The sequence below is a fragment of the Sander vitreus genome, chromosome 11 (genome assembly GCF_031162955.1).
Source record: "Sander vitreus isolate 19-12246 chromosome 11, sanVit1, whole genome shotgun sequence".
Taxonomy (NCBI): Eukaryota; Metazoa; Chordata; class Actinopteri; order Perciformes; family Percidae; genus Sander; species Sander vitreus.
Window position 1 is genome coordinate 22,545,949 of NC_135865.1, and position 13,513 is coordinate 22,559,461.

General features: G+C 41.4%; 1 protein-coding gene across 1 annotated transcript; it reads left to right on the top strand.

The window, feature by feature from the left end:
- The first annotated feature begins 941 nt into the window (after positions 1 to 941).
- On the top strand, positions 942 to 6,826 carry znf385b (zinc finger protein 385B). Its single transcript, XM_078262847.1, has 7 exons — positions 942 to 1,010; positions 1,207 to 1,317; positions 4,810 to 4,984; positions 5,273 to 5,509; positions 5,830 to 6,014; positions 6,179 to 6,274; positions 6,557 to 6,826. Exons 1-7 carry the CDS (start codon positions 942 to 944, stop codon positions 6,824 to 6,826), a joined length of 1,143 nt encoding a protein of 380 aa, XP_078118973.1.
- Positions 6,827 to 13,513: the final 6,687 nt, after the last annotated feature.

Consider the following 13,513-nt stretch of genomic DNA (forward strand, 5'->3'; position numbering starts at 1 on the left):
CTTTATGGTTTTACAACAGAAGGAGGTAGACTAAAAAGTTAATTATAGAAATTATTTCCGCCTATGTTTTCGGATGGGTTTGTCTGTTTGTTTGTTTGTTGGTTTGTTTGTTTTTCAGTCAGCAGTATTACGGAAAAACTACTGGACTTATTTTAATAAAACTTGGTGGAAGGGTGTATAGGACAAGAAGAACCCAAAAAAGTGAAACGGATCCGTATCACAGGGTGGATACACAAATTATTTTTCACATTCGTTAATATTAAGAGATAGGGCGTTTGTGCTGCATTCATGTGGTGTTGGAATAATCAGAAAAATAATTTCTCAGCTGTCAAAATTGCCTTGGCGGAGGTCTGCTCTCTCATGTTATCCAGCAGTGGTTGTGTCTTCAAAGGTATTTTCATGATCTCAAAGATGTTTCCCGTTTGCCTGGATTGATAAAATGTCTTCTCTAACCAACCTTTAATTGCAATATTTCCACAGAATAAGCGGACATTACGTATGATCCATTGAAAAAGATGAAAACGGATTGGTGCAGTCTGTACAGTCTGTAGAAATCTTATATTAAACATTGGTTTCGCCCTGGGAAATTATTTTATCATTTCAACCAGAAAGTATACTTGTGTGATCACAAAGTGTTTTAATATACACAGAAGGCTCTCTCTGTCCCTCTGTAAGAACATCTGAAGTATTAAAAACATCTTGTCAATGTCAATGCGTTGAATCATTTTGAAAGGATACTTTTTTGATGTTAAACAGACAACCAATCACTTCCAGTCATGTGCCAGGAACTAAAAAGCAAACAAATCAGTATTAGTGTCATGAGCTTAGTTATTGGAAATCAATCATTCAAACTCTTTCGCTCTCTGTTTCCAGGAGGTGGGTGTGGTGCAGTGGGCGGGGCATTGCCAGGGCTAATTGGTGCCAATGGTCCCTCGGTGATGATGAAACCATTCCTGTCGTTTCCTGTCGAGACGACATCACCAGTCGGACTGTTCCCAAACTTCAACACGGTAATGTGTGTGTGTGTGAGTGTGTGTGTGTGTGTGTGTGTGTGTGTGTGTGTGTGAGGGACAGTAACACAGGGTGTTGTAGCTGCAGGCGTTAGAGACTGACTGTGATAAAGAGACAAGAGGCAACACTCTGTCATCACTGTTCAGCCATTCCTGAGCAGGCTGGTGATCTCTGACCTCTGTGTGAATCCTGCAGATGGACCCAGTGCAGAAAGCCGTCATCAACCACACCTTTGGCGTTACCTTTATACCCAGGAAGAAACAGGTCATCTCATGCAACGTCTGCCAGCTGAGGTTTAACTCTGATGTAAGTGTCTGTGTAGATCTGATTTTTCAGACTCTTCCAGTCAGTTTGATTATGTTTCTTTGATAAACTTCTTGTAATGTGATCTATCTGCACTTTGGTCCTGCTGCGATCAAAATGTTTGAAGCACATTGAAAGGAATAGTGTGACATTTCTGGAAATCCTCTTATTATCGGTCTTCCCCAGAGTCCGATGATAAGATTAATAGCAGTTTCATCTCCTATTGTTCTGTCCATCCAGGACATGGTTTGCCTAGCTTCTCACAAAGACTGGAAGCAAGGGGAAACTGCTAGCCTAGCTCCATCAAAACTGAAACTGAAAATAAATGCACCCACCAACAACTAACTCAAACCTTGCAACTCCACAATATGGACAGTAGTTTTGAGATGCAGTCACTGTGCCCAGCAGTTGCTGGTCAACAAATAGCTCCAATGCTAACTGCTGCTAAAACTAACTACAGCTTTGGAGTTGTTGGAAGGTGTATTTGTTCTATTTTGATGGAGCTAGGCTAGCAGTTCTCCCCTGCTTCCAGTCCATGTGCTTAAGGCTTAACACACTGGACATATGTCTGTAGCTACATTTAGAGATGAAATTGATATCCATCTTTTCATCTAAATTTGTAGAAGACAGAGAGAAAGATGATTTCATAAAATGAATCGCGCGTTTACTTCCCCCGCCAGGAACCAAGACACCGCTTGATTACATTAGACTCGAGCGGTTGCGGTTACATTCGGTCTCGACATACTATTTACACACTCATACTGACCGACACTAGACTCACGCACTGGCCACGGTTACATTCGGTAGCCTGGTGCGTGGTCTCCTTGTGACAGTCTAACTACCATGTAGCAACATTCACTTCTAACATTTAACTTAACATAACTACCAAGATAACATTACGTGTATTTGTATGTGATATAATACTTTCCCCTTGGTAATGTAGCCTATGAATTTCCATGAACACAATTCTAAAATGCACGAGACATAAAGGCTTTTGATAACTCAAACTTGCCGAGAACTTAGACACCCGTTTGATTACATAGACTCATGCATCATAGTCACGGTTACGGTCTCATTTCGTAGCCTGTTGCGCGGGGTCCTGGTGACAGCCTACCTACCATGTAACAAACATTTAACTTAACATAACTACTACGATAACATGATGTGTATTTGTATGTGATATCCATTGATAATGTGGCCTATGAATTTCTATGTACACAATCATTTAAGATGCACGAGAAATAAAGGCTTCTGGGATCGGTTGATAACTCAACTCGCAGAGAACCTAGACACCCGTTTGAATATAGACTCATGCGGTCCTTACGGTCTCGTTCATTAGCCTGGTGCGCGGTCTAGGTAGCTCATTTCCTGATTGATTCTACCACCACCACTCCAGTGGAGGCTCTAATGAGCTAGATTACTACACACACAGTAGCAGAAGAATACCAGCTACACACAACGGCATGAATGAGGTAAAAGAAAAAAACAGGAGTGAGTCGGTTAATTGACGTATGGCACTCGATTCTCCCAGTTCAGTGACACGAGTCGGATTAATTAACCGGCTCTTCGGTCAGTTCGTCAACACTAGTCTGGGCTTGACTAACTCTCTAACTCTCTGGTTGATGGCAGTCCATATCATCATCAGGAGTCCTACCAGGACCTCACAGAATTTTATGATTTGTGACACTGAAAATTACAGGGTATTCTCACTTTTTTTCACTTTTGATGAAGCTATAGGCTAGCAGTTTCCCCATGCTTCCAGTCTTTTTGCTAAGCTAGGCTAAATACACCCTGGACCTACTGTATCTCTGGACACACAGAGATGGAACTGATATACTGTACATCTTATCATCTACGTCTCAGGTGCTTGTTAGCTATTATGCTATGTTTACTAGATGCTAGGCTACTTTACAAATACTAGCTCATTAGCAACTACAAATCTGTGGTTACCAAATTGGGGAAAGAATTAAAACAGTTCTGAACAGTCAGAATATAATGTAACATATAGTAGTGCTCTAAAATTTACATTTAGTTTGCTCACTAATATTAGTTCTCCCTAATGGTTGATACTTGCATTGTAATCTTGTTTTACAAAGCACATAGATTAAACTGACTGAAGTTGATATTGGACTGGTCCTTTAAAAGATTTCCTGAGGACAGCCTACAATTTTTGTCTGCAGAGAACTACTAAAGCAAATACTATAACTTTGTGAGGCTTGTTTTTGTTTAGTGGATGGTCCTGTCAGACATTCCTTCAAAACAGCAGGTGTGTAATCAGGTTTACTGTACCTAACATTTATATTATTACAGTGCTGTGACACAGCTCATCCACATGATGACTGCTGAGAGGTAACAAGCTGCATCGTTAGTGACATGCCAGTCAAACATGACTCATTTATGAGCTGTTTAAGTTATTCATGAGTGAACATAAAAACAAGAATTACTGTTGAGGAGAGGAGACAAGGAGAGGGGTAAAAAGGGCAGCATTAACTCAGTCTACTACACAGAATAAAAGCTGAGTCATGGAGCTTCAAGACAGTCACATGAGGACACTGTTAACCTGGAGGTTTGTGTACTGAGTTGACACACTGTTACTCTGGGCTTGTTACACTGTGTGGTGACACCTAACTTATAAGATTAAATAGATTTTATTGTCCTGAAGGAAATTTGTCTTGGACAAACAAACAATACTTGAACAAATTTGAATAACTGAACCATTTTGTATAGTCTGAACTTTATCTAAATTGTTCATATACAATTCTGGTTTCACATTTCAAGTCCATATACATCCCAACACATAGGCTCTCCAACTCCTGGTGGTTGATGTACAGGCTGAATAGACCTAAAATACTCCATCTTCACCTAGCAAGCTATTTGTATCTGGATATCTTATTGTGAAAATGCACACATACAGTAGATTATTGCAAGTATGTCAAATTTGTTATTTGTTAAGTACTTTAGTTTATGATTTAATACCTGCAGAATGAATGGCATTCTTATGAGCAGCGTCCTTTCTGAAGTGCAAATTAGCAAATGTTAGCATGCTAACTAAATTAAGATGGTGAACATGGTAAATATTACCTGCTTAACATCAGCATGTTAGCATTGTCACTGTGAGCATGTTAGCATGCTGACAGTATTTAGCTCAAAGCACCAGCCTGACAGAGCTGCTAGCATGGCTGCAGACTATTGGTCTTGTTTAGACAGCAGACATTACAGATAAAAGTTGGAAAGATAACTGTGTTTTGATGGATACTATGATGTGAAGTTTTTGAATTTTTTTTTTGTATGCTAAAAAATAGTGTCGGACAGTGATAAGGATTCAGCAATTTATCAGAAAGACTGGTGAAAGAAACCCTCAATGAAAGACTGTACTGAGTCTCAGAAGCTAGTGGAAGAGTGGCTAGACAGTAAGTGACATCAGGACTATTTGTAAATGAAGAGAAACAAGCCCAAATACAAAATTAAAACTTCTCTGTATGTCTCTTTCTTCAGTCTCAGGCAGAAGCTCATTACAGAGGCAGTCGTCACGCCAAGAAGCTCAAGTCTCAGGAGAACAAGACCAAGGCCAAGCTGTCAATCACTGGAGAGACCAATGGAAGCATCACGTCAAGTCCTCTTTGCCCCGCCCCTCCTGTCTCAGCTAACAGAAGCAACGATCAGCACACAGGTTAATTTTAAAAACACTGATCTAAATACTGTTAATGTTACTGATTTTTATTTTGGAGTGAGTTTGGTTTTTATAGCAAAGGGTATTTTTTTTTTTTTTTTTCCTTTTCCTTCTCCTCTTCTCCCACCTGTTTACCTCCAGATCTCTTATCTAGCCCCATGGACTCCTTTCCTCTTAAACCCTTCCTCCTCCCCTCCTGCTCCCCTCTCTCATCCACCTCCCCCTCCTCTAGCAGACCAGGCAGTGAGCCTCCTCCCTCCAGTCCTCCCACCGCTCTCCCCGCCTCAGGCCTCTTCTCCTCTTCCTCCTCTTCCCCTTCTTCCCAAGCCTCTCCGCCTCCCCCTCCTCCAGCTCCTGTCACCTCCACTTCATCCCCTGCTGCTCCTCCTCCTCCTTCCCAGGCCTCTACCCAGGATGCTCCTCTCTCAATGGAGTCGGAGGAGGAAAAAGCGAAGAAGCTGCTGTACTGCTCTCTGTGTAAAGTCGCCGTCAACTCTCTGTCTCAGTTGGAGGCTCATAATGCAGGTGAGGAAGAACAAGATGATGTAAGGATTATTTATTATTTTTATCTGCTGCCATTTCTCATCTCTTCAGTGGAAGCTTGAGTGATCACATCCGTCCTTGAATGCAACAACAGGGAGAGTTTTTAACACTTGTGTTACTACATGATGATGATTACTCTACAGATATATTATTTGTCTTCATCAAGTTTCAAGTCTCTGCAGTTTGATTTAAATAGAAATAAACGGGAACTAGTGGGCTGGAAGGAAGGGAATTTATCTAGTTTTTCATTGCCATTTTCATAGTTTCATAGAAGTTTGGTTTCTGTGTGTCTCTGTTTCCAGGCTCAAAGCACAAGACGATGCTGGAGGCTCGGAGCGGTGCCGGGCCAATCAAGGCCTACCCTAGAGCCGGAGCCAAGCTGAAGAACGGCAGCACCTCTGCACTGAAGGGCTCCGGCCTGCAGAACAAAACTTTCCACTGCCAGATCTGTGATGTCCATGTCAACTCTGAGATCCAACTCAAACAGGTAGAAACACAGCCACCACATACAGTATAATAACATTATTCTAACCGTACTTTATACAGATCTACTGTCATAAATAGGAAGTGATTTCGGACTCAGCCACAGTTTAACTATATGATATCATAGTGGGAACCCCAGAAGAATATCAATGTTTGTGGTTGTTGCAGCACATCTCCAGCAGGAGGCACAAGGACAGAGTGGCAGGAAAACCCAGCAAACCCAAATACAGTCCTTATAACAAACAGCAGCGCAGCTCACTTACTGTAAGTATTTATCTACCTCTCACTCTTATTCAAATTCCAATTTACTTTATTGGCATGAACCACAATTAATTATAGATATGTGCAGATCAATGAATGCATCAGTAAAATAGATGAATGCTGATATAAATCAATAATGGTGAGACAATAAAAAAATATATAATAATAATTTCTGAATTAATGATTATGTTTATTTGCTTTTTGTATTTATTCCACACTGCTTTTTTTCTACTCTCCTTGTTTCCCCTCCTCTTCTGTCCTTGTTTCCGGTCCTCTCCTCCTAAGAAGGAGTTGGTGAAGCCCTCCCTCTCTCCCTCCTTCCTCTCCACTCCATTTGCTCATCCACCCTCCTCCCTCACCTCCACCATCTCGCTGCCTCCCTCCTCTCTCTCCTCCTCCCCCCTCCTCACTCCCACCTCCTCACCCCTAACCCCTACCATCTCTCTCCATCCTCGTCCTCCAACCTCCTCGTCCCTCTTCACCGCCTCCTTCCTGCGTCCGGCTCCTGGACCAATCAGAGCGAGCCAAGGATCAATCCTCTTCACCCCCTACTGATGGCAGCGTTGGCGGTGAGGAGTCGAACCGTTGACCTTTGACCTCCAGTTTGTTGGAGTGAGGGAAGAGTCAAGAAGAGACATCAGCTCTGCCATCAAGGCTGCAGGGATTCAAACCTGCAACCTTCTCACTTGACTGAGGCTTCAAAAGGAAACTCAAAAGGACAGAACCTCCTTCTGTCTGGATCTTCTTCTCGGGTCTGAAACTTCACAGCTGACGCAACAGCAACCTGTGAAGATTTTATCCAAACCAGAAAGGATCAGAGGCTGAAAGCCTCCCACACATCCTTGAAAACGTTGGATTTTTTTTTTTACACAGTCATGGAAAAGTCCTTTTTAGTAAGCAATAAGTTGTCTTGGGAAAAAAATCAGTATGCCACTTTTTTGTTGTCCCCATTTGTCATTTTGATGCTCCAGATTCAAAACATCCAAAAGAAAGTAAAACATTCAACTTGTGCATGGAAACATACAGTAGAGAATATTTAAATTTTTCTTTCTTTGACCTTTTTTTTTATGAAAAAAGTACCCCAAAGTGCATCTTTGTGGCAGCCCAAATGTACTGAAAATAAAACTGGAGTTTGTTTTCAATGTATTTTGTTTTGACTAAGGTAACAAGGATCAGGACCAGGATTTGTGAGGAACCGGAATTGACAAGCAGAATTTAAAAAATGTCTCAACGATACCCAAAACCTAGACAAAAAGGTGGACAAGTTAGTCAGGTCTGGTTGGGTCGGGTCCTCAGAGTTTGGAGGACGTTGTTTCTGTCTAAACAAATCTCCTCTGAAAACAGAAGCTCTTCTTGCTCTTGCTGGAGGAGCTAACTAGCACCAACCTGATGTCAGACATTCTCCGTCATGAACAAATACTACTGCAGATGTCTTCATCTCATATTAACACTGGACTGATGCCTCAGGTGTCCTCCCTCAGACGTCCCTGCACTCATGTTCAACTCGTTCCTAACGTACAGCAGAAAAATCAATTAAAAGATAAGGCAGGCATTTTTCTAAATTGTTCTTATTGTCGACAAATCCCATGAAAAGACCAAAACCAACAATGTGTTTGTCTCTCAATACTTTACTTAATCAATACATTTAACAAGCTTATTCCATATTATTATTATTTCCATGAGGAAAAACTAAATATAAACATTTCTCTGGTTGCTTTTAGTTATTTTACAGTTTATATATAAACATATTCACCAAAAGCTTTTTCACAACTTTCAAACAACCATATGATCTGTCCGTCCATCTAACGCTTTGGTCTAGAGACATTACACAAACCCTTTAGATTTGGTCCCATTACCTTTCCTCTAGTCCCACCCTCAGGATACATATGCTACTTTTAGCTCTGCTATTAGTAAGGCTCTATGTACAGCTTAATAATTAGCATGTTATGTGTGACAAAATAATCTCAACTCACACAGCCACTTACCAGCTTTATTCGGAGCTTTTCAACTGTTCATATTTTGGTTGTTGTTTTTTTTGTCGCCTTACACCCCACCTCTCCCATTCTCAATCACAATATATTCAGTATATATATAGTTATTCATATTATGACAGGAGCCTATTACTATCTTGGACCTGGTTAAACACACCACATACAATCACATATTGACTTTTGACATCTTGGCACAGAGAAAGAAGTTGTTTAGTTGTCTAACCATGTGCACCCTGCCAGACACTTAACTTTGAAGGGCTAAAATTTGTTTTTATAGACTAGTGCAGTGCCCGTTGAAAATGTGACTGTTTGGAACGGGCCGATTGCTTGGCCTGTGGCATTGCTGCTTGTAGAATTAATCAAAACCAAATTGTACCCCAAAAATACTTACAGGACCCAAAACCACTTAATATGCAACTCCCCTGTATACCCTCCTACTAACTTACTGATTTACCTGACAGAGAACGCTGCAGATTCAGAATGTAATCACAAAATATCACATGAAAATGTGGAGTAATGTGGCTGGGTTGGATCAGTGGGTAGAGCAGGCGCACATATAATTAGAGGTTTATGCCTCGACGCAGTGGTCCATGGTTCGAATCTGACCTGTGACGATTTACTGCATGTCTTCCCCCTCTCTCTCCCCTTTCTCACCTAGCTGTCCTGTCGAATAAAGGCAGAAAAGCCCAAAGTGCGCTATCCACCCGGCCCATTATGAGAGCTAATCAGCACATATCTGCGTTGCTCAACTACCAGAACTGGACCGTGTGTGTGTGTGTGCGCGGAGAGAGAGAGAGAGAGAGAGAGAGAGAGAGAGAGAGAGAGAGAGAGAGATTGATTCACATTAACATTTCAGCAGAGGTGTTAATTTCCATACAGGTTTAGTGGCTTGACAGTTAACGGTGAAGTAGGGGATTTGATACGCGGGGGTATTTTGGCGACGGTAATGTTATTATTTAACAGTATACTTAATTAACCTGGGTTGAATCTGATGAAAAGTGCTGTGTCTGCCCGGTTCAGCTCTGAGATTTTCTCACATTGCACAGCGCTGTGAAGGAATAATCTGAAGCGCCTTTTTTTCGCCAACCTCATTCCACACAACAGTCGCGAAGAGGTGTATTTCACGTTTTTAGCTGCCAAAGCTCCGCTGCTTTCTTCGACCCTCTCTGTCTCTGGTCCTGTGCTTTGCTCAGTCAGTGTACAGTGCGAGAGGGGGAGTGGCCAGCGGCTAGGTCAAAAGCCAGTGTGTGCTTCTTTTACCGATATATATTTAACGATATCTTTTGCATTTCTAATCCAAACAACGTCAAACTTGGCACTGCACTTACCCGTGCCCGTAGTAAGACACATGTCAAGTTTGAAATCCATCGGACTAACGGTTCGAGAGATATGCGCATAACACACACACACAGACAGACAGACAGACAGACAGACAGACGTTCCTGCAATTTATAGATAGATAGTATGGCCGCACGGATGGGGTTGATAGCTAAGCTCATAAGTGGATCTTTGAGTTGAGATTATTTTGTCACACAAACTGATTTTCCCTGCTTAACGTTAGTGTATTGTTTATATTGTATATTGTTTTTCTGTCTGTCAATTTCGTATTGTGTGTAGTGAACGCTGCAGTCTCTAGGGGGCACTAGCAGGATTGTCTAATGTTGGTCTGGTGTTCGCTAACAAACAACATTGCTAGTAGATAGCTTTCGCTAGCATTTTTTTGACCTCCATCAGGGTTTGTTTGACAGTCGTGAAAGAGCTTCACAGAACCAGGAGAAACCATAGAAAACTCCTCCAAGATGATGTAACAGGAGGGTTTGTTGAGAGTCCACTTCACTTCTCTTATCGGCTATCAGTAATTTCAATAATTGAACCAATTAGCAACTAAGGGAGAGTTACTTGTTCTGTTCTGCAATCAATTAATTCAAAAACATCTGAGAAAATGATGCTGCATTTATGTGCTCCTCGGATGGTCCCATTTCCTGAGTTGGGAAGTCGTAATGTGCAAACAACATGGACGCTACAAAGATGTTGTATTTTATTGCTCAGAGCAACATGCGGTATCGAGTGTTTAAATCTAGTATGAAGCTTTATACTAGAGATCATCTTGCGATGTCACAACACGCGTGAGGCTAAATCGGGCCAGGTGCGTAAAGTGGGGGGGCCCCTTTCCTACTTGCTACCCCCCTATTTCCAGCGGCCTTGCTCGGACCACACCCATTTTCGACCATGCCCTTCATTTTAATGTCAACTACACACCTGAGAAGTTTTGTGACTGTATCTTGCACGGTTGTCGGGCCAGGGGCATAGAGCGGGGGCGGGCAAGGCTGTTGCTCGGCCCACACCCATTTTTGAACTCAGCCTTCATTTTGAACTACAGACCTAAAGTTTCGTGACTGCATCTCGCACAGTTGCAAGATATCTCGGTGACAGAGTGTGGCCGCAGAAATCGGGCCAGAGGCGTAAAGTGTGTGTGTGTGGGGGGGGGGGCCCTTCCCTACTTCCTACCCCCATAATTCCGGTGCCCAGATATGCAATACGTGAATTTAAAAAAAGCTTTCTTATCATCAACCCAGCATTTTCTTTCGTCCGCCATTTTTCTGCATAATATGACGTCAACTCGATAAGTTGTGTACCATTTTTCCCAGTCGAGAACTCATTTTTCAGTCTATACCGACACCACATGAATGCAGCGTGAAGCAGTCAGTGTTGAAAGGGCGTTGAATCTAAATGGGTGGAAAAGACTTAAAGGAAAAGTTCACAGTGTATTTACAGCCAGTATGGACTGGAGGAACAATTACATTGACCAATAACTCTTTAAATGAACATATGGGCATGTGAGTGTTGTATTAGTACTCTATCTTTTGTCTAAATGAACCGCATACAAATTGAGTGCACAAAGGTTATTATTTTTTAAGCAATAATCTACAAAGTCTATATCTAAACATTTTTGTTTGATACTTCAGAAATGAGTGCTAATGAACGTCAAAGCCATGCCGATAAAAAGAAAGTTTAAGGAACAATGTGTGGACCAGACTTTAAAGACTGGATCAAAGAAATTGGAAATCATAATACAAGCAGAAATCTTTGTATAATGAAAGTGTTTTTTATTTTCTATGGTAATATGGTCAATATTTTCCTGTCTGTCTTCCTGCCTCCTCCTGAAGAACTTGAAGCATCTCAGTCTTCCAATTATGAACAAACAGATTTAAGGACATTATGTGTTTGTGTGTTTATCTATGCAGTATTTTGGTCTCATGGTGCGGTATCTCTTATCCATCACATCAACATGCAAACTGTAAAAAGAAGACAAAGTGTCAATTCAAATGTTGCTGAACTTTCAAAAACGAAGCTCTGAACTCTTTAATTGAACTTCCTTCTCTGTCCGATGATGTCATCATGATGCAATAATGTACAGATCAGCTGCTGCTTTTCTATTTGCTCTGCTTCCTTATCAGTAATACTGAGGCCTGAGAGTCTTGATACTGGACGCAAGTCTTGACACTGGGGTCGAGTCTTGACACTGGTCAAGTCTTGATACTGGGCCAAGGGCCGACACTGGGGCCGAGTTGCAATACTGGAATGAAACAAACAGGTATGCACTGTTTGAATTGAAGAGTTATTTCTAGTTGACATGATGTAAACTTTTCCTTTTGGTTTAAACTGTCAAAATGTTTTTGCTGAAAACTGAGATTGTGAGTGTGAGGGCATGCAAATTTAAGTGTTTAAAGGAGCAATTCACCCACACAGCTGCACACAGGCCCCACTCTGAACCAGACAGGAGTTGTTTTTAACACATCTGATTGTTATTGATATTGATTATTGTTTAGTTGGAAATGTATTTGCGCCAAATGTTTTTGTGTGTTTTCCCCTCACTAAATATATTTAAAAAGAATAAATCCAGATTTTCAAAATCTAAGTTAAAAACTGTGCTAGGCAATTTATTTTTGGCATTGTTGGGCAAGAACGTCATAATAATATTTCAGCATGTTGTAATTCAAGTGGTCTGAGAGAAAACTAGACTTCTGTATCTCCTCTTAGCTCTGTTTTCAGGCTTTATAGTGTGTTCCATTTGTGCTCAGAGGTCAAAGTCGAAAACACGCCCCCTGACCTCGGATTTCCGAGCCTGGAACTCGGACAACCACAGAGTACCCAGAGCTAAAGATCCAACGTGGATGCTCCGTGCATTAACAGTAGTGAAAGCTGTAGTAATATACAGTTATAAGCACTTCTGTGTTATTTGTGTCTTACTAGTCGTACACGCAGCGCTGTCCATATTCTTTCTGTGGTTATGTTGTTACGCTGTTTGTAAGCACAAAAAACTGCATAGTGCGTTGTTATAAACTGGCACTGCTAACAATGGCTAACCTGGCTAGAGTTAATGAAAACTGAAAATGAAAATCCGACTTGTAAATGGAACGCATTCAACTCGGGTGTGACGCCTCCACCGGGAAGCTAACGTTAATTTAGCTAACAGCTAATTCGGCTAACCACTAGCTGAGACAGCATGTAATAACTTTAAAAGACCCTCAAAATAAAACCTGAAAATAACCGTTAAAATATATAATAGCTGTTACGTCAGTTCTACTTTACTTGTGCTCATTTAAAATACAATCAATCAATACTTGTCTTTATTGTTATTACTGTAAAGTCTTAATTTAGCTGTAGCCTGCTTTTCCCAGTGTTTAGTTTGAGTTAACGTTATTTTAGACTGAATCAAGCTGTCAGCTAGCTAGCCGAATTAGCTGTTAGCTAAACTAATGTTAGCTTCCCGGTGGAGGCTAGCATGGAACAGATCGTGCAGTGTCGTAAATCCTCATAAAACAGGATTATCATTTGCGCACGCGCGAACATCTTGTGATTGCGCATGACGGATCGTGCAGGCAGCACAGATCGTGTACCGACAACGTCATTCCCAGCTTCGGCTTCCGAATTCTGAGGTAAATGGAACGCACTAATCTAGCCTGTGACAGGGAGACTTTGGCCAATCACAGGTCATTTTAGAGAGAGAGCGTTCCTATTGGCTGTTCTGTGCATGCATATGCCCCTGCGACAGAGAGGGGAAGGGGAGAGCTGCAAGAAGAGGACACATTAGATTAGTGGTAAAAGTCTTCTGAGACTCTGCACGTCCACTCTTACCATTAAAACTTTTCAGAAATGATTTTGAATGGAAACTGGCAAATTGACTTAATGGGATCATAAAGCTATTTATAATAAAACAAGAAACAGTTCAGAGAAGAATTTAAGATTT

What these genes read in the sequence shown, in the direction of transcription:
- znf385b (XM_078262847.1), top strand. Translation starts at nt 942, where the DNA reads ATGAAACCATTCCTGTCGTTTCCTGTCGAGACGACATCACCAGTCGGA. An exon ending in AGCTGAGGTTTAACTCTGAT is followed by an intron (nt 1,318 to 4,809) that starts GTAAGTGTCTGT and finishes CTCTTTCTTCAG; the next exon opens with TCTCAGGCAGAAGCTCATTA. An exon ending in AGCAGCGCAGCTCACTTACT is followed by an intron (nt 6,275 to 6,556) that starts GTAAGTATTTAT and finishes TCTCCTCCTAAG; the next exon opens with AAGGAGTTGGTGAAGCCCTC.